General features: G+C 39.7%; 3 protein-coding genes across 3 annotated transcripts in view; 2 read left to right on the plus strand and 1 right to left on the minus strand.

Annotated features, from left to right (window-relative positions):
• The first annotated feature begins 51 nt into the window (after window positions 1-51).
• Window positions 52-6908, plus strand: memo1 (mediator of cell motility 1). The gene is made up of 9 exons (XM_083897836.1): window positions 52-323; window positions 1876-1957; window positions 2060-2128; window positions 2320-2432; window positions 2977-3088; window positions 3395-3537; window positions 3659-3735; window positions 3954-4058; window positions 4655-6908. Exons 1-9 carry the CDS (start codon window positions 263-265, stop codon window positions 4784-4786), a joined length of 894 nt encoding a protein of 297 aa, XP_083753962.1. The 5' UTR covers window positions 52-262; the 3' UTR covers window positions 4787-6908.
• Window positions 6909-10348: 3440 nt separating this feature from the next.
• Window positions 10349-12648, minus strand: mkks (MKKS centrosomal shuttling protein; the record flags this gene model as incomplete). The annotated part of the gene is made up of 4 exons (XM_083897861.1): window positions 10349-10774; window positions 10865-10975; window positions 11135-11316; window positions 11664-12648. 4 exons carry the CDS (start codon window positions 12646-12648, stop codon window positions 10349-10351), a joined length of 1704 nt encoding a protein of 567 aa, XP_083753987.1.
• Window positions 12649-14759: 2111 nt separating this feature from the next.
• slx4ip (SLX4 interacting protein) overlaps window positions 14760-20331 on the plus strand; it is a gene marked incomplete at both ends in the record, with an annotated part of 31649 nt that continues 26077 nt past the window's right edge. The window contains one exon of the mRNA XM_083898211.1: window positions 14760-14786. Within this exon, the coding sequence (XP_083754337.1) occupies window positions 14760-14786 (27 nt within the window). The remainder of the gene's footprint in view (window positions 14787-20331) is intronic.

The following is a 20331-nucleotide window of genomic DNA, read 5'->3' on the forward strand; positions in this document are numbered from 1 at the left end:
TTCCAATCTTTCTTGAAATTTGCACAAGGCAGTCAAAGAAACTAAACTAGCTGCTAACCGGTAACAACAGTGGTCAGCTGACGGAGCACTGAGTTTAGCCCAGCTGTCTCTCTGTAGTCTGGCTGCCCTTTGTCTTTACAATCAAGTGAGCTAGCAGGCGTAGTTTATTCTTCGGGCTCGCTCACGTCGGCTTGACCAGTTTATTTATTTATTTATTTTTCTTCGCCTGACAAGCGTGAAGATAGGCGGCTTGGAAACCAAGATGTCGAACCAAGTGGTGTGCAGAGAAGCAACTCATTCCGGGAGCTGGTACTCTGCTTCGGGTAACTGCTCACAGACATCCGCCTGCGTTAGCACACTGCATGCTAGCTGGTTGCTGTTGTTTTTTTTAATCCCACAATAGCGTGTTAAATCAGTTTTGTTGACTTTTTTTTAGTGTCACCACCATGATCCCAAAAACTGTCACTATCACGGATTGTCACAACCGATGGCGATAGGCAACGCCGTGTTTGCAGCGCTAATCCAGTTGATTAAAAAGTCGACGAGCTAACATTTAGCCGGTGATGACTGCTTCATCTTCGCTGTCCCATTGTTGCCTCGTTGGGTTGAGCTAATTCAGCACTTCACCCTCGGGGGGTGGATTGAAATGTTGTCAAACAAATGGGCATCCGCCAGTCAGCGTTTCCCATCTGACATGGAATCAAACCTTTTAACTTAACAATAGCTAACATGGCTAATATTGCAGAACTTCCTGGCCTACCCACTATTCGGCTACACAAGATATTTATCAAAACAGACAACCAGCAACTGTTTCAACTAAAGCTAGTTGTATATAGTCGTGTTTTCGTTCTTGTACCACGACTCATTTAAGAAAAAACAGACTGGTTTGGGTAGGGCAGAAAATTAAAGCTTCATGTTGCACCCCTTCCACCATTTCAAAGCTGGTCTTTTGTGTATTCCCTTTAAGCTTGCCAGGCACACTGCCCTGTTAATAATCGTTCGACGCAACAAACAAAGTATGGTTAAACAACAGTCTCATTTCAAGGCTGAGGTAATGTTAATCTCACTCAATCCTAATGTCTTTGGTCATTTTTACAAAAGCAGTTATACATGTTGTTCCTGTTGTATCCTGTATATTCAACCACATTAATATGTGATTAGACAACACCATACATGATATTGATATCAGTCCAAAACTGGTCAAAATCACTGGATCGAATACTCTGATATGATCCAAAAATCCTAAATATCTTCTTCAAATGATGTCATGCTATAATATAAAGTCAGCTGTGTCGACTTATTTAAAGCTAAAAGGAGCCAAGTGTAATTTGGTTTATGAACAAAGCTAAATAACAGCAAACATGTTCATGTTGTGGTGAGTTACTTAATATTTGCAACACAATTGGAGCATCAAGTATTTGAAACAGCTGCTAATGTCTCAGTCGTAAATGCATTAGCACAAATGTGTTATTAACAGATTTGTACTTAAAAAAATGTATAACAACTGTAACTGATTATATTAATATTGACACTCAAGGTTATGATATCAGTATCTGACATGAAATCATGGTATTCAGTCATTCCTAACACACATTTAGCTATCTCTTAGTTGGCATTCATGTAATTTTTTTGCAGCATTTCACACTAATGAAAAAATAACACTGGTAGTCTTTACAGTAAAACAGGGCAGTGGGTTAAAGCAGTATTCTTCAAAGTGTTTAAATCACACTTGTTGTTTTCTTGTGTCTGTCTTATCTTACTCTTAGTGATCAAACTATTCTGATTATATCTACTCTTATTTGTTTTGTAGGCATTGAGAAAACTGAGTTTGTGGCTCCTCTTTAGTTAATGTATGTCTTTTTTGTACCTGTTCAGGTCCTCAGCTGAATGGACAACTAGAGGGCTGGCTGTCCCAAGCGCAGTCCACATTCAGACCTGCTCGAGCCATCATAGCACCGTAAGCACATTTTGTCTACTTAAGAAAAATGTAATATGAGCGTTTCAAACGATATTGGTGATGTCATTTCACTCTATAATTATGACATGTTTTTGTTTTCAGGCATGCTGGGTACACCTACTGTGGAGCTTGTGCGGCACATGCCTACAAGCAGGTTGATCCCTCTGTTACGTAAGTTATTCAGATTTCAGGTCTCTTTACCTTATTTACAAATCAATTGTATGGCTGTTTCTTATCCTGGATTGCCCTAAGACTGAACATGTTTAGTTCATTTAAGAAGATAGGACATAGTGCCAGCCAGTGGTGTGCTTTTTATGGAGTAGTAGTTTTATGGAGTGAGATAATTTGCTGTTACCCTTCAGCCGTAGAGTGTTCATCCTGGGACCTTCACACCACGTGGCCCTTTCCCGCTGTGCCCTGTCACCTGCACACATCTATAGAACACCTCTCTATGACCTGAGAGTCGACCAGAAGAGTATGTACTTTTTTTGTACATTATTTCCACCTTTGTTTGTTATGCTTAAACATGCCAACTGGACAATTGTATCTCAAGGTATTGGGTGATGTGAGCGAGTGACATAACCACAGTTATGTCACAACAATATGAATTGTTGTTTTGCATTACTCCAAAATGGGCCTTTTATTTTTATATCCGGAGCCAAGTCGGCTCTACTGAGGCTACCATCTTTGACAAACCATGTTTTTACAATATACTGCAATGGACAAACATCGTTTGAGCTTTGGTGCTAACTGAAGGCTAAATAATGTATCCAACACACTTGGCAGGGAAGGATGAGATGAGGGATATTCAGCTGCAACATCAAAATTGTACACACTGTGCCTTTAAGTGTATTTTGGAACATTGCAAGTCAATAATAAAACCAGAGCTCTAATTGACTCTTCTCGGTGATTACCTAGCAGAGTGAACCTCCACTCTTCTTGGCAATTCAAAACATTTGTTAATCTCCTGGTCATGATAGCGTGCATCAATTAAAGTGAAACTCACCTCTCTTTTCCAGTTTATGCTGACCTCTGGAAGACTGGGTTGTTTGAGCGGATGAGTCTGAAGACGGATCAAGACGAGCACAGTATTGAAATGCACTTGCCTTACATCGCTAAAGCCATGGAGAGGTAATGTACATTGGAGGAGCATTCACTTGACTAATTGATGCTGTACAGTTTCAAAGAGGATGGAACAGTAAAATGGTTCAGAAAAGCAGGGATCGGATAGTATGAAATGAACCAAACTTATTAGTACAAGCATATTGTCCAAATGTGTTTATTTAAAGCCTGTGGTCAGACATTAATGTAGGTGTTGCATGTATTGTATAAAGATGTCCGGTTATTGTGGATGATGGATGACGGAGACTTAAACTGCAAATTTTAATTCCACCTGTGACTATTGGACGTTGTTAATTAAAAATGTTGATGTTTTAGCCGCAAAGATGAGTTTAGCGTCGTCCCTGTGCTTGTGGGCGCCCTGAGTGAGTCTAAGGAGCAGGAATACGGGAAGGTGCTCAGCAAGTATCTAGCAGACCCTTCCAACCTTTTCGTCATCTCATCTGACTTCTGCCACTGGGGTAGGTACTGACCAGTCAAAACAAGAGAAAGTTACAACTCAACAACTCTATCCTGTCCATTTTAAGTATAGTGTTTGATCTCAGGATCATTTCTGTGATGATGTCCATTTCTCCTTTGAAGGTCATCGGTTCCACTACACATACTACGATGAATCTCAAGGGGAGATCTACAGGTCTATTGAACATCTTGATAAAATGGTAAACAAGTGTAAATTAAGTTTTAACTACAGAACGGCTCACAATAGCTTATATATGCACTATATTGGGTTCTAGAGATCACAACATACTTCAGTCTGAAGTTGTTTTGAAAGAAAAACTGCATTGAAGAATGGATATTCCCTACTTTTACGACAGTTATGCCTTTTCAAAAGGGTACACGTATGACTTTTTCCTCTCTTCTCCTCTTGCTTGTGAAGGGGATGGGCATTATAGAGCAGCTGGATCCCATGTCTTTCACTAACTACTTGAAGAAGTACCGCAACACCATATGTGGACGTCACCCGATTGGAGTGCTGTTAAATGTAAGTACCATAGAAATGGAGTGATTATTTGATTGTTTTGCTTCTTTACAAAGGGCTTTATGTAAAACGTTCTATTCTCGCACAGTGAAGATGCAGTTTGAATTCGTAATGGTAACACAGTAACCTTCCAGAATTCCCTGACATTTTTGATACAGTGCCTCCTTGTGAACATAGATCTCTATGTCTGTAGGTACAGCTAGACATGATAAAGACTGTGGCATGTGTTATAGCAGACAGATGTGATAGACTGTCAAATCTACACTTGATGCTTTAAAAAAAAAAAAGGCAATTCACACCGGAAAAGAGAGAGACAAAAAAAATCAATAACATTAAACAGACAAATATTTTCAATGGCTCAACAGCTGAAGAGACTTATCCAACTGTCAGTGCCTCAGTGCTTCCTTGCTTAAAGTGATCATTACATTTAAAGGTTTATTTGCACCCAACAGTCCAAACTTAGGCGGAAGCAGTCAGAATGTAGCATGAGAAGATGGTAGTTGTAAGATGTTAGCGTAAATGTATCTCCTTTTGTGGAAATGACACTTGCTGTCCTTATTGGTGTTGGGGTGCCTCATGGTGGTGCTTCTCCGTTTCAGGCTGTGGCCGAGCTGAGGAAGTCTGGTTTAGAAATGGACTTCTCTTTCCTGAACTACGCCCAGTCAAGTGAGTGCAGGAACCGGCAGGATAGCTCCGTGAGTTATGCTGCCGGGGCACTCATCGTTCATTGAGGTCGACTTCCGCAGGGGCTAATGCAGCGCTGCCACCCTGTCCTTACTATCTATCGCCATAACCCCAACACCCTACCTGTCACCCCGACCCCAGTTGCACCCACTATTTACAGGAAGGACCTAGACACTCGAAGCCAATACAGAGTCCTCTGTCTCTCCCTCTTCTCGGTTTGAAGTGAGTCTCAGAGAGTTTGTTTGATGCATTTTTTTCTTGAAGTGCGGTTTTGAGATTATGTTAGAGCAAATGGTTTGACGAGATGGGAAGAATGCATATTAATTTGGCTTAGTGTACACATTGGGAGGGAAATAATTATTATAATTTTTTTTTGCAAGGACTGTAGTTGTCCTCTTAGTCCATTTTTGTTTTCCTGGAAAAACAATGGGTTTTGGGTTGTAATGCAATCTTTATATTTGGCCTCTTGGTAATTTGTGCTCATGTAATTTGCCTCAGAAAAGGAATACAAAATAAAACTGCAGCTCTAAATGGAGAACACTGAAATGTTGCCAGATGAAAATGAAGTGAGTGTTTTGACTGACTGCTTTAAGCTACATGTGACTTAAATTTTTAAAAACAGTGTCATGGGAAATTTCTACTAATGCATAACGTCCTATATTGTAGTTGCTAATAAAGGGCTGCACCCAACAGAGTTCACCAACTCCCTGTACAAAACCAAAAACATTATTACCCTCATATTAGTTTATCAAATATTATCTTTTATTCACATTTTATTCCTTTTCATGTATTCCTTTTTTTAGTTCTATTACTAGGCACAATGGTATTTACTTAATTAGTGTTCAGATTTGAACAAAAGCAGTGTGATCAGTGAAGCTGCAAAGTCAACAACATAGTTTACCTGTTAAATTAGCTGTGCAACACTGCTCCCAGATTCCATACATGTGTAGCATCATAGATATGTTTTTCCGGGTCCAGACTGTGGTTAAACGTTTGCCACAGAACTGTCATCAAACTTGGGTATATTGTGCAAAAGACTCCAACACTGACATCTCTAGTCTTTGTTTACACTGCCACCTTAAATCTCTGTTGAACGGTCAAATGGAAGACTCTATTATTATACAGTTGTAGATCATAGTTTGGTTTGATTTGGCTGGAACAAAATAGCAAGGTGGTTAAGGCTTGGATGGTCTGATAAGCTGAAGGAACTGTTACTAAATCTATTTGCTAGGTTGTAATTTACAGCTCTTTTTCTTCATACAGTATGATTTGATTTAAGAATACAAAATGTTATTGGGAAGATTTAGGTATTTATCCTCAATCAAATGTTTGTATTTACAGTTTTGCTGCTCTCCATTCAATGAGAGTATTTTTATGACAAGATTAGCAACCATGTAATGAATGAATGAATGGAGTTCAGCACAGAGTTATGATGTAATGCTTCTATCCAGGGGTGACAGATGCTGTTGGATGTAAACGTATAATATACTGTATTTTTTTTCCAGTTATTTGCAGTGTAATCCTGCTGCCTGAAATATTCCTGCAATATTTTCATGTATTTTCAAACTGCATTTAAGATATGAATACAGAAACGTGATGATTTACAGTGGCACTATAGGCTTTCAGTAAGAATATGACGCCTTTGTCGGTGGCTGACGTATGTTGCCACATTCCCAATAACACGATGCAGTCCACTAGCACTGGTCTTTCAGCACCATTTCAATATCTGGTTGAACCTGTGAGCATAGAATGAAAACTGAATCTTGAGTCACTTGATCTCTGATGTTAATTTAAGGGAAACTAGTAAAGCATGACACACTGTGTGCTATTGTGCCTTTTATCACTGTTGCACATATACAGTACATATAAAGCTTTTTCTCTTTTTTTGTAGTCTTATTCTAAAATGTGTACTTTTAGTAATGTTTTTTTTTCTACATGTATCAATCCCCCCTTTGCCTATAGTGTCCAACAATGCCTCCATGTCACCCAGCACTCCAGGAGTATGTGACCTGTCCCTTGCATCTGTTGGCCCAAAATGGCACCAACTGTTATGTCCTCTCTCCAGCAGGGAGTGGTATTCTGTTTTCTACACCTCACCTCATTCCTGTAGAGAGAGAGGCAAAGGCTGAACCTCAACACTGTTCGTTTTTTTCTGTTAATGGGTCTTTGTGTGTCTCTTAGAAAATGATTTTTGTATTATTTGTCTCTTGCTTAGAGAATGGGAACTTACACAACACAAACCTAAAATATACTACTTAACTGCTCCATGAATGGAGTTGTTTCGATCTCAGGTTCCACTGACAAAGCATCCCAAAAGGCTCTTCAATAAAGGCTGTGGATTCATGTTACAAAACAAGTAAAATGTACTGAAAAGCCTGTCTGCTCTGGTGTCTTGTTCTTCAAGTAGCTACAGTCACACAACATGGACTTGGTTCATATATTATAAATCAATGTTTCTAGTCACTGGCTTCAGCCAATGCTGTCTACTCCTATTTCTGTACTGTAGCATGTTGAGTTTGGTTGTGAACTGTGAGCATATTTCAACCCAGCATACAAAGTGTGAAACAGACACTTTTCTGGAGTTCTGGCAGAATCAGCTTAGAATAAATATCCACTTTGTTTAACAGTGGAGGGTATTTATTGATGTCACCAGCAGGGGGAGCCAGATGGTTGGAGGAAAACTGCAAAAATAAACACATGACCACACAATGTATGTAGACATTAACACAGTTAACTTCGACAGTCCTGTAATAAAACAGAAAGTACTGTGGCTGACTGAGGCAGGAGGCTATAAAAGCTGACAATATGTTGATGATATTTGTGGTGATTACCGAACTAGTTAATTTCCCATGCAGTGCATAATTACAGCTCTCAAAATATGAAATCCCCTTGTGACACTTAACTTTTATACCAGGTAACTGTCTATTGTACGATAATCAGATGCTATGTAATGTTTCCAGTGAGTCATTCAAGGAACAATGAACGGACTCTCATTTTATTGATCTGACAGTGTACTGATAATTTGTAAATTACTGTGTGCAATTTGAGGTCACGTAGTGGCTCACTGTTCAGGATCACATTAGTGCCACAGTTGTACTAGTAAAAAATAATGGAACTGAATGTAGCTATTAATAAATTAGCACCTATATGTCTATATAATCACATTTATTAAAAAAAAAAAAAAAAAAAAAAGTATGCATGCTACATCTGGACTTTCATGACTTTATTGTGAGTTAAGTCTGATCCCTTGCACAACTGCTGTTTCTTGTCGCTAGGTTATTGTTCACTGTGCAAAATCACGCACCAATAGTCACACGGTCGGAGATGCAAACATTGCTGTGTCTATAAACAAGACAGCTCGAAAGCTATAAATCGTTAGTATGCAATGCAACGTGTTGACAGATCCTTCCATTCAATCCATTCATTGTGTTCACTCCTATCATTGAGACATTGTGCATTTTAACGACTGTGCATTCTAAAGTACAAACGGTTAATCATAACCTCACCTCTAGCAATGTTTGTACCCATGCTGTGAAAAGGGGAGCAGTATTATGCTTCAGCAGACTTGACACACCTCTCTTTGATTTTGGTGGAGTCAAACAGGCTTTTTTTTTTAGATCCATTTTCACACATATCGAAGTCTAGTTTTAAAGCATAAAATACGACTGAAACATTCAATGTCTCTGAAGCACAGTGCAGTAATGTGATGCACTATGGGATCATTCTTGTAGGACTCTGCAACATGTTACATCACAGGAAGACCCAAAGCTGCGATGGACACCACAGGGTACTCCCCTCCTCAGTTAAGAGTTGCCTGTTTCCTGCAGGAGACACCAGCTTTCCTGAACCCCCCTCCGCTTAAAGTTTACCTCACACAGATCCTCCTGTACGCAGAAGTATCTGCTACTTTCAAAGGTAAATGCAGAGGCCTGTGCCTATGTTTGAGTCTGTTTGATGTGTAATGATAAGGAAATATTTATGCAAAGTACAAGCAAGTATTTAACCGTTAGATGGACAGGTTTTCCACATTTGAATTGCAAACTCATTCTGTGCTTCACTTCAATTTCTGGTATGAAGAGGATTACTATATAATAATATTTACTGACATTGTGTTTGTTAATGTCTTCTTAATATACCATTGTGACTTTGTGTTTTATTGTGTATATTATAGCATAAATCCTCCAAATGAAACATGACATTTTAGGTGAATCCCCTGTTCTTGATATGTAGCTTCATTTTGAATGTATTTGCTGCTGCACTGTGCTCAGTATGAAAATGACTGATCAGCCGACTATCAAATTGGTAGGAGCAGTATTTATTCTTCACCCATGTTTGGAGACTTGTGATTTTTAAATAATAAAGAGACATTTTTTGTGCTTCATATTACATTATGAAACCCTGATTTTAGAGGTCTTTATTTCTTCTAGGTTTGGTATTATTTTATCTTGGAATGGCCAACAACAAACACAGTGGCCAATATTCTAGAGAAGACCAGGAGAAGTAAATCACCAGATTCCCACAGGTAAGAAACAGAGATTACACATTACACAACATACTGTATGTCGGTACTCATAGTAACTCGAGGTCTGGTGCCAACTACTTTGGACATTTTGGAGTGGTTTGGCTTTGCTTTGGTCACCTTAGATTGGACCAAGAGTTTACCATCATAGGTGCCTAAAAGATTAAAACACAAGTACAATGACACTTGTCCCACTGATTATCATCATTAGAATTATTATGATCTCCCCTTCTTCACGTTTTACCAGGAGAAATTCAAAGACTATCCTAAATCACGAAAGGCTTTAATTCCATTCATCCTAAAGCACCTGATGTTCATCTGGGCAAACTGCACAGGGATTTTCACTCCTACTGCTGTACTACTAAAATAGAACAGAAATGACATCATAATCTGTTTTGGGTGATTTTTGCTTTGCAGTCTTGCCACCAGAGGAACACATTCATTTGCTTCTAATTCTTTCAAACACAGACTGCTACAAAAGGAACTGGCAAACAGTACTGATAAATGAACTTGGTGGACATAGCTGTGACTTTATCTAAACTAGTGATAGTTTTAAACTGGGAATATTTTGGATGCAGTAAATACAGTTCAGAAAAGGGTAGAACATTTCCACAGTGAATCCTGATAGATGTCCTTTATATGTGTTATGTGTTTTAAATTCTTAAGCATCTGATGAGAGAATACATTACTTTTTGTGAAGAATATAGAGTCTTGTTTCTGGAATAATCTTCAGTCCAAAAAATCGTCATAGCTGCAGTCGCTTTAATCAATTGACAAATGTATGTAAATTGTCAAACTAAACATTGCTGCCTTGTGTCATGTTCTTTATATTATTTATATGTATATTATCATGTTATTCATTGTTGTTAACGTTGTCATACATCACTGTATTGTATATGATGCTACTGCTGTCTGTCTTAGAATTTTACTTTGCTTATTTATTAATGATAATGAATATAATCAATACTTTTTAATAATTGTATTGAAAAATAAGTCAATGACTAAGGCCACAGAAATCTGGTACAGGTAGTATATTTACAGTATATATCGTCTACCCTTTGAAAAGTGAAAACAGCATCCATTCTATATGCTAATTCACATCTTGAATTATATATCTCACGTCTAATACAAGATTAGCAGTTTCTACTGCTACTTGCAGTGCGTTGAGTTTAGCTGTGAAGGAGTCCAGCACTCGTGGTCGCACATCGTGATCCGTAGACAGGGATGCTGGTGAGAATGGTGCGTACTTAGTGTTTATGTATGTCCACTTCCTACTTGGGCTACTTTCCACGAGTCCACAGCCACAGAGGCCCAAGCCATCCTCAATACCTCCTTTCATCATATCTGCAGCGAGGGTCCAGTGGTGAGCGTGAGTCAGATCAATCAAAGAATTCCCTCCACTGTGCTCCAGTGCTTTGGCCACAGAGTCCAGAGAGCAACAGAATCCCTCCATGCCAAGATGGTACTCGGAGGGCGAGCAACCCAGTACTGCTGCAGGCTCTGACACTTCATTGCTCTATGAGTGAAAATGTAACAATAATACAATATAACAAATGATTTAGATTAGATTGCTCTGGAAATAGATTTTCTAGATATTGGCTCTCACCTTGTGTCTGATGTAAGCAGCTAAGTGGGTCTCAGTACAGCCACCTCCAAGTAAAGCAGCCGGATCCCTAATGGTGAGTCTCAACACATGCTCTGTCTTCTGACACACCACCTGTAACAGACATGCAGACAGACAATACAACGGCAGTTCATCATTCACCTCCTTCCACCCCTGTAATGGACATTCCAAGCTGATGTGCAGTAGGCGCCTAAAACCAAAAAGGAAGATCATTTGGATAGTATGAGTTAAACACTCGTCACTTTCTCTTACCTTCAGCTCACTTAACATGGTCTCGTTCCTGTGGCAGAGAACCATGGTGCAGATTGCTGACTCCCCTGAGGGTTGTAAATGCAGCAGTGTCTTCGATCCAAACTGCCTTACACTGATTTCCCTCACCTCCCCATAAACCTTGGCTGGGAGTGTGGTATGTAATGTGGCCACAGGCTGAGCACCTATTAGTTAAAACACATACGAAAGAGAGCAATTAGCAAGTAATGATTAGAGTACTGTACATGCTACTCTTGCTAAACATATACTGTATTTCCCCTTATTTAGATTATTCTGGTACATTACATTATACATGTATTTATTCCAATGTTATCTTCACTGAATATACTGTGCATCACATATGTATTAGGTAAATCTAATATTGTCATTGCAGTTATATTACAGCAGATATACTACTATATCTGAAAGTATCAGATATAATATGATTTTTTTTTAACTCATACTTTACTGCACTACATAAATATGCCATTATAAATCTGCCAACAGGCCCGTGCCTACACCTGAGGCTTACCTGTCAGCTGAATTAGTGGTTCCATGAGATAAGCTCCAAGTCTCTCTATCACAATAACGCCTTCACTCCTCAGGTATTGCTGCAGGACTGGGTGGATAACCTTCTGACATACAAAGAGCTTTACCTCATCTGAAACCACCTGTTTGCCTAGCTCCAGGAGTTGTTCCAGGATCTGTAAATCTGAGTCTACACCTGCGGGAACCTCGATTAACCCTTCTCCTAGTTCACAAAGGTCTCCAGCAAGGGATGAACTGAACACCACCACAGACAGTGGCTTTGGATTCAGGTTGAGTTCCTTGTTGAGGCAAAAGTCACCAGTAACATCCAGCAGTAAACCTGGAAACACTGCAGAGTTAAGCACAGGATGGCCCTCAACATAGACACCCACTGTCTTGCCCATCATTACAACACATGGGTTGTTACAGGGCAGAGTCAGCAAAAATGCCTGCACAGCCAACCTGCTGATGTGCAGCATCTCCTGCTCTGTCAGCACACATGCGGGTTTACTGGAGATAACACTGCGAGCTAATGTGATCAGGCTCTGGCTGCTGCAGAAGTCGAGCTTCACTTTGCATCCACAGTCTTCTCTCTGCAGGTAACTGACGCACAGACCCAACAAGTGGGTGTTTATTCTGATGGTCACATTTGCTGCGAGGCCAGATTGCTTCGCTTGCTCAATGAGACTTAAACAGAGAGCGGCAGCGAACAAACCGCAGTCGCTGAAACGAGAGACGTGGTTGTGAATCGATGTTTTGATCAGATTCACCAAAGGCTGCGACGAGGAAATGGCTGGAAGTAGAACAGAAGAGGTGGAGGTGGTGACGACGTGCCCTCCGATGTTGTTATGAACTTGTTTTAGTCGTCCCGTCGGACCAAAGCAAGACGTGAGAAGTTGTCTCAGCAAACTTAGCTTGTTGCAAATATCGGCGTTGTCCAGTGGCAGATCCGTACACACAGAGGGGGATTTTTTGACAAGTCGAGACATCGCACACTACTCTGCAAATCCACGGAACAATTTCACACCTTTGGGCATTTTAAACCACTTGCCGTTTCAAATATCACCGAGAGTATCGTCACTTTAAACGAGTTTAGACAACCGCGGTGTGATAATACACTATTTCATGAAATCAAATACAACGTCAGCTAGTAATGTTCCCACGTCCTAAGCCCAGTGGCACTTGCAGCGTTGCCTGACCAAAAAGACGCATTTTTCTTATTATTTTTTAGGTGTTACGGTAAAAAACAAAAATCCACCAAAGGAGTCGTGGTCATATTTTATTAAGCACGTGAAAGTTGCATTTTTGTAGACTTTTATAGCTTTCAATTTCAATATTAACATAGTTTGTTTTCAAGACGCCTTTCGTTTCCATGGCAGTAGTTAAAGCGTTGGGTCCTCATAGGGACCTACTCAGTTAAGAGTCGCACTTTTGCTTCTTTTTTTTTTTTAAAGAAATTGAAGGGAAAAAATACAAAAAACACATCGCTATAATGTAATAACTCTCATTTCCCGTATTATAATCGAGATAGGAAGCCTCGCAGCCTTCTTACTCAGTGTGTTTCTGAGACATTTTTATTTTTGGCAGACGCTTGCAGTTGGACTACATACGGAATGTGACGTCATCTCACACAGCCCTGTCACTCGACGTTCAAAAATAAGGCGGTATGTATTCGTTGTCAGTTTTTACTAGATACACAACGTTTTATCGAGAGTAAAATGTGTCAATAAAGCACTTGCAGTGTAGTTAACATTGCACTCTACTGGTGTTTCTTAGCAGTGATCCGACTTCGTGTGAGCCGAGGGTTGTTAAGATAAAATGATTAAAAATGCTCGATTCTAATAAAAACCGACGTTGCAACATCCTGGTAGACTTTAACTGTTAACTAACGTACGTTTAGACTGATGAATTGGCGCAAAGAAAAAAAAAATGACGTCAAATAAAATGTGATCTTTTTCAGTTCTTATTCCGTTTGGTCCAGTTCAAACTGCCAGAAAATTATCAATCACATTTTTTTGAATATACAGGTTTATTCTGTTAACTAACGTACGTTTAGACTGATGAATTGGCGCAAAGAAAAAAAAAATGACGTCAAATAAAATGTGATCTTTTTCAGTTCTTATTCCGTTTGGTCCAGTTCAAACTGCCAGAAAATTATCAATCACATTTTTTTGAATATACAGGTTTTTATCGTTTGAAATTCTGGGGAAGAAACAGCAACAAAAAAACATCCTTTTACTGATGGTTTGAAATGCAAATCAGATGACTACAAATGTGGCTCATGCTATGCTCAGATCTGATTCATTAATAATGTCCATTGTCACCCATGTTGCATGATGATTGGATATATATATGATCTTGGGCCACATATTGAAGTGACACAAATCTGTTATCTTTTGTGTTTCTGTGTCCACATAGCTTTAAAAAAACAGATCTGAGTCTCTTGTCACAGAAGAGCAAATCTGGCCGTGACAACAGCATTGAGTGTTGCAGTATACATAATTTGTTGTGCGACAGAGAAATACTTTACTGAGACTTGACAGGTCGATTGTTTGGAAAGCGAGGTGATGCAAGCAAACTTTTCCTGTACCTGCATTTAAAATCTGTTACATACCTATGTGAGTACCCGTATGTTGTTATCAAATCAGCCCATGCAGATAGGTTGGTTATAAATGAACAAGGTTTGCAAAGGGGCACACAGTTCCTGGTAAATGTCCAGACACTTTCCTTTTGATTTGGGAACTTTAGTTCATGAATTTTGGAAATATTATAAATTGGCGACTTTAATGGTGTAGACCGTTTGACTGTCAAAAAAACTGCTTGCAGTCTGAACATGGTCTTAATCAGAATTGAAAAAGTTCAGATTCCATTTGTGCCATTCACGCTGTCATTAAGGTAAAAATAAAAGATAGAAGTGACTCACATGTGAGCCAAATAAAAAATTATCTGATTTAGGACACCTGAGCCTGCAGTCTAAAGCAAATGTGAGTCTAAACTGTTAATGAAATCAGGCTTGAGTAATACAACCTGATGTGTTCTACCATGTGTAATCCATGACTGTGTACTTGTTTCAGGTGAAACAGGCCGACTGTTGTCTGCAATGGCTCCTCACAAATTTGTCATTAAGGTGGGTGAAATCAAATACAGTTAACAGACATTTGCAGTGCATGAGTGGTTATCAACAAATAGAAGGTCAGATAGAGGGATGGAAATACAAATGTTTATATAAGTAGTAGTCGTGTTTGGGACATTCTGATTGACTTTTAAATTTACATTTATATGTTTTACATTATTTTTTATTCAGAACGGAAACTGTCCTTGTAAGTCCTTCTGGTACTAGTTTGCAACCTATTTATTGCACATATGTCTCCCATTTGGCATGGACACATTTAAGAAAGGAAGATTGTCCATTTAAAAAAAAAAAAAAAAAAATCTGATAACCAAATGTATCATCTAAAGACTTTAATCATATTAAATTAAGATAGAATCATAATAGTATCTTGTAAACACATTCTTAATTTGAAACAAGGAAGTTTTGGGGGCTTTCCTCTGACCACAAAACCTCATCATTACTTCAGTTCCCATAGAATGCAGACACAATGCTAAAGACAAAAGAATCATACAAATCTGCAGTTGATTAAGACTTTTTAGTTTCTTTTGCTGACATTCATTACAACTATGTTTGTTCTACTGGCAGACTTTAGAACTGGTTCCAGCAAGTGGCTTCAGTCATTCAGGAAAAGATGTGCAAACTTTGGCCCCTAGGGGGAGGTACAGCTACATGTGTCAACTGACTCACCTTTATGTTGCCTTGCCTGTATTCTTATTCTGATGTTGTTATTCATCCCTTAAAGGATGTTTCTGGTCATTTTTTTGCAAATCCAACCTGACTGCCTCCCTCAGAGCCTTATTGTCAGTGGATGCCGACACAGCAGAGGAAACTCATTCTTCTAGAAAGCCAAGCTGTTCATCCAGTGTCTGATGCTCTGTCAGGAATAATGCACATCAGATGTTTTTGTTAAGTGCAGAGAAAGCCACTGGTCTCTCTTTTGTTGATGTTTCATTTATTCAGAGTTTTGGATGAGGGCTGCAGACATTTGCACTGATCTCTCACATCCTCCATAATGCCATGTGTGCCTAGTTGACCAGATATTGCATTCAGTCCCTTTATTTGTTTCATATGCATGCCTGCATACAGACTACCCAACGACCCCCCTATGTTGGTTGTGGGAGAGTAAAACCCTGGAGGTTCATGGAGGGTTCCTTCCCACTGGGCACATAATGATACTGTTGTGTTATGCTGCCTGAGAAAATGCACACAGGCTGCTTCTACCATGCTTAACCAACTAACCACAAACAATTACATCAGAAGGGATCAGTCCAACGAACAGCATTCATGGCACTACCCGAGGCTTCTCTTTTTGCAAAACAAATCTGCTGTCCCCCATGTTTTTGAATGAGTGAATTAACGTCTCAGAACATTATAGACACTGTTATCATGAACTCTACTTGCCAACTTGCACAATCAGGGTGTGAGGGTTATTGAATTATGAGTTATGTTCTTGGATTCACGGTGTCATGTTTATTAGGACGTACAGTAGCATGGTTTATTATCCTTTTTCCTTAAATACTTTTCAAGCAGCTCCCTCACCAGTCTGTAGAAATGCAGGAAGTACTGGTGTGCTCCTTCTTAAATAGGCTTAGACTATATAGTGACCCGCCACTGCCCAGACCTCCTAAAAGAGGCCTGTAGGCTAAAACGGCGATCCTCTGAAGCATTTGCTTTCTTTCAGGACATTAGCAATATGCACCACTCACTTTCAAACCATCTTATGCAGCAGGTTGAAACAGAGGCATCAGTGGGGTGTTTTAAGAATAGAAAGTTTGAGGTATTGCAGAGCAGTTTAATGTCAGAGGTTCATGTGCTGTTTAGTGTTGTTGTCACTGTGCAGTTGAGCTCACATCAGACCACACATCTTATTTCAGTACAAAATCTTCGCAGTCTTATTAGCAGCATTTACCCACTTTCCAACCTTTTACAATAGAGGGTTGCAGTGGTTAAAGAAAACAAAGAACAGCCCCCTTCCATCTCCCCACTACCATACAAAAGTCACATTTCATAATGAGGCCAAACACTGCTCAGCCCGCTGTTTTTGTCAGTCCCCCAGTTTCTAATAGATGTAACTCCTTGAGTTTTGTTTGCTGTATGTTACCTGGAGATATTCCTGTCTGTTCTTGCTGCTGGAATTCCAGTCCTGGGTTGTGTCTCTTTTTATCGTAAAATAAAGAGGACTCAGGTGTGTTAACGTTCACCAGAATGAAGGGAGCTTTGCACACAAATCACTTCTACTCACTCTCTGTAAATAACATTTCCCCTCAGCAAAAATCAAGTCTCAAGCTTATATGGCAGTTTAAAAAATTGGAATGTAGAAATGTCTTTTTTTTTTTGTTAAGGGGGAAACCCAGGTGACTCACAGCACAGAGAGCACTGGCAAATGAGGACTGAGACGAGGGTTGTCCCACCCACAGATCTAAAGAGCTCCCAAGGGTTTTTTGCAGACTTGCGAAAAAGAGCGGAAGACAGAAAAACAGAGAGAAAGAGAGCGACTGAGACAAAGGGAGAGTGAGAGAATGCAAGTTTCATTGAGTGAGACTGCATCTGCTGCCCCTTCTCTCCCAACATAAACATCTGTGACTGGTTAATGTTAGCCTGTGAGCTAAGTGCAGTCCGAGAAGGTCTGGTTCTTATATGGTGCGATAGCAATGGCAAAGGGCAGCGAGTTGGGGAGGCGAGTAAAGCTGCACATAGTTTGGGCCCCATGCCCAACTTGGAGCAGCCCAGGCAGGAGGATGGAGAGCGGGGTCTTGGAGAGAGATAAGAAAAGGTAGAGAGTGATTTGGGAACTGAGAGTGATATAGACCAGAGCTCTGAAGTCCAGAAAAAGGGAAAAGAGCCATCAGAGAGTCGAGTTGTTTATTTACAGACAGGAAATATAAAGTAAAGAGAATTTTTCTTGTGTTTTGATGTGGATTGCAGGCAGATTTGTTCTCTAATTTTCTCATGTTCATGCCTCTGTTAACCAGACAATAGTTAACAGATTAGCAATGGGGAGAACTTGAGAGGAATTGAACTTAGCTTCCCACAGTCCAAAAGCATGCAGATTTGGATTAGGTCAATTGAACACTCTAAATTGACTATAGGTGAGAGTGAGAGTGAGAGTGAGAGTGAGAGTGAGAGTGAGAGTGAGAGTGAGAGTGAGAGTGAATGGTTGTTTGTCCATGGGTGTATCCCATCTTTCACCCTATATCAGCTGAGATTGGCGCCAGTGCCCCCCACGACTCTCATGTGGAGGATAAAGTGGTAGAAGATGAGTGAGTGAGTGAGCGAGAGAGAGCTTAGCCTTCAAGGAGACTTGGTCCTATTCATTCAGTGTGTGACAGGACATGGGATTTGGTATTGAGTAGCAGCCCTTGCTGCCTGTTCTCCAGCCTTCAGATTTTGTTCATAACTCTAAAAGGCCTGTGCAAATCAAGAACAAAGAAGCGGTGGCCTACTTAGATATGCATGAAAAGAGTAACTTCCTCTAGTAGTTTGCCCTTTAACCTATTGCCTTTAACATGTAAATGCAGTTTAATATATATTAATTAATAATTAATATATATATATTTTTTAACCCTTAGGGAAATTCAAGTTTCCATCAGCTCAGTACCAAAGCAGGACGTGTAAGTAGAGAAAATTACAAACGAGGCATTCAAATCTATATACAATATAAAAGATAAAATAACTACTGATGATTATAAAGTGCAAGATATATATAAAAAAACACTGCTTAAGAGAAGCAAGGCTCCTGTAGTCTGCTTTACTTTACTTACCTAAACATTATCCAACTGTTTGTATAGATCTCACAAAAGAGGGGCCATAGCTTGGCTTTAAGGGAGATATATGGAGGTCATAGTTCATGGCAGAGTTCAGCTTAGCGATCCACTGGTCATTCTTTGTGCTGGGAGTTGACAAATTTCGACCACATAATGTGATTGTAGTGAGAGTCTTTGTATCCTTTCTGCTGATTTTTTTGTATTATCGGTTACATGCAAAGTGTCCTTTGTAAAAGCTGCACCTCAACAGAGCTGGGACTCGAAGACTGACACTTAAGGGGAAAATATGTGCCTCCAGCAAAACCACAAGTTCTGCCAGGCAAATTAATTGTTTTCTTATTAGCGTGATTGCATTAGTTTGCATTCCTTACAAAATTCTCCATTCCTGAGGAGCTCAGGGTATCACATGCTGTTTTGTGTAAGGGGCAGACCAATGTTTATCATTAATGTCAAGTTCCTGGTTGAGCCTTGTCTGCTACTCTAATGTGATAAAAGGAAGTTAGTCTCAGGCTTGCTACATGTCTGGCTTTCAGCCCAAAACACACTCAATCAGCAGCTCAGGAACCACTTTAGGGGATTCACCCTGCTGCATTTCCCCATAAGGACCACTCTAAACTTCATACTACCCCCTTCTTAACCGAGGTATTGATCATATTAACCATGTGTTGCTACTCAGAGCTCACAGTTGCTTGTGTAATTGAGCCAACAGCACCCAAGACGATTGATCACACGTGTAGGGAGCAGAATATTAGATAGAACCTGCTTGCTGTGAAGAAAGACATTGCCACACCCCAATTACCAGTGATCACAGGAATCAACCTAGTGAGTAAATGATCACTTTCCCTGACGCACTGTCAGTAAAAGAAACAGCCATTACAACTGAAGGAACAATCACAGTGCCATTATAACCTATGAATTGATAAGTCATGTATAGTGGCAGATTTATTTTATTGATCTGTTCGTCAAGTTACCAAAACCTATCCAGTGGGTGACAATTCAGACCAAAGAACCGACTATGGAGCTCGTCTACAAGTTGATCCCTTTTTTCGATTGACAGGGTCTTGACCCTTTGTTGCTAGGTTCTCCCACACACTGGTAATTGTTGGGGGCAGTCAGCTGAGGCCACCAGTCATCCGTGGACTGACAAAGGACAGGGAATGGAGAGAGAACCAATCTATAGGGACAACCTGATACTGACAGGCAACAAGCACACATTTCTGGTCCATGGCATTTTTGCTTTTGTAAAAAGAGTGTTTATAGCAACTCCTTTCTTCAGTATTGTTTTGCCTAGCACTCTTATCTTTTGAACAGAGAATATTTACAAAATGTTTTGATTAACACAATTTAATGCTGTACACATTTTGACATCCAAATGGATGTTGTTTGTGGATTTGTCTCGGTGATACCAATGCAAAGACATTTCTTAGTAGAAGTTGGCTCATAATGAGGGGTTAGTAAGGATCACTGATTAGTCATATGGTGGTGCCCTCTCCTCGTCGAAATTCAAGTAGAAGTAAGGAGGCAGCTTAGCTTCAGTTATCATTTACACAAAGGCAATGAGAAAATGCCAAGTACAGTAGGAGGTAGGATTCAGTCTTTCAATGGAAGTGACAGATTGAACGATGCTACTGATTAACAGACAAAAAAAATACAGAAGAATAACACATTTAAGTGAAAATCATGCAACAACATACAACTAAGTATGATCCCAAAATCCAAAATAAATCACAATGTATAGATTATAACAATGGTCTCACAACCAAAACACAAGGACAACTCAAGTAAAAACATTATTA

The sequence above is a fragment of the Microchirus variegatus genome (genome assembly GCF_963457635.1).
Source record: "Microchirus variegatus genome assembly, chromosome: 11".
NCBI lineage: Eukaryota > Metazoa > Chordata > Actinopteri > Pleuronectiformes > Soleidae > Microchirus > Microchirus variegatus.

Bases quoted from the DNA above. Each gene is read 5' to 3' on its own strand.
- memo1 (XM_083897836.1), top strand. From the start codon at position 263: ATGTCGAACCAAGTGGTGTGCAGAGAAGCAACTCATTCCGGGAGCTGG. The intron at 1,958-2,059 runs GTAAGCACATTT...TTTTGTTTTCAG, and splicing joins GCTCGAGCCATCATAGCACC to GCATGCTGGGTACACCTACT. The intron at 3,089-3,394 runs GTAATGTACATT...TTGATGTTTTAG, and splicing joins ATCGCTAAAGCCATGGAGAG to CCGCAAAGATGAGTTTAGCG.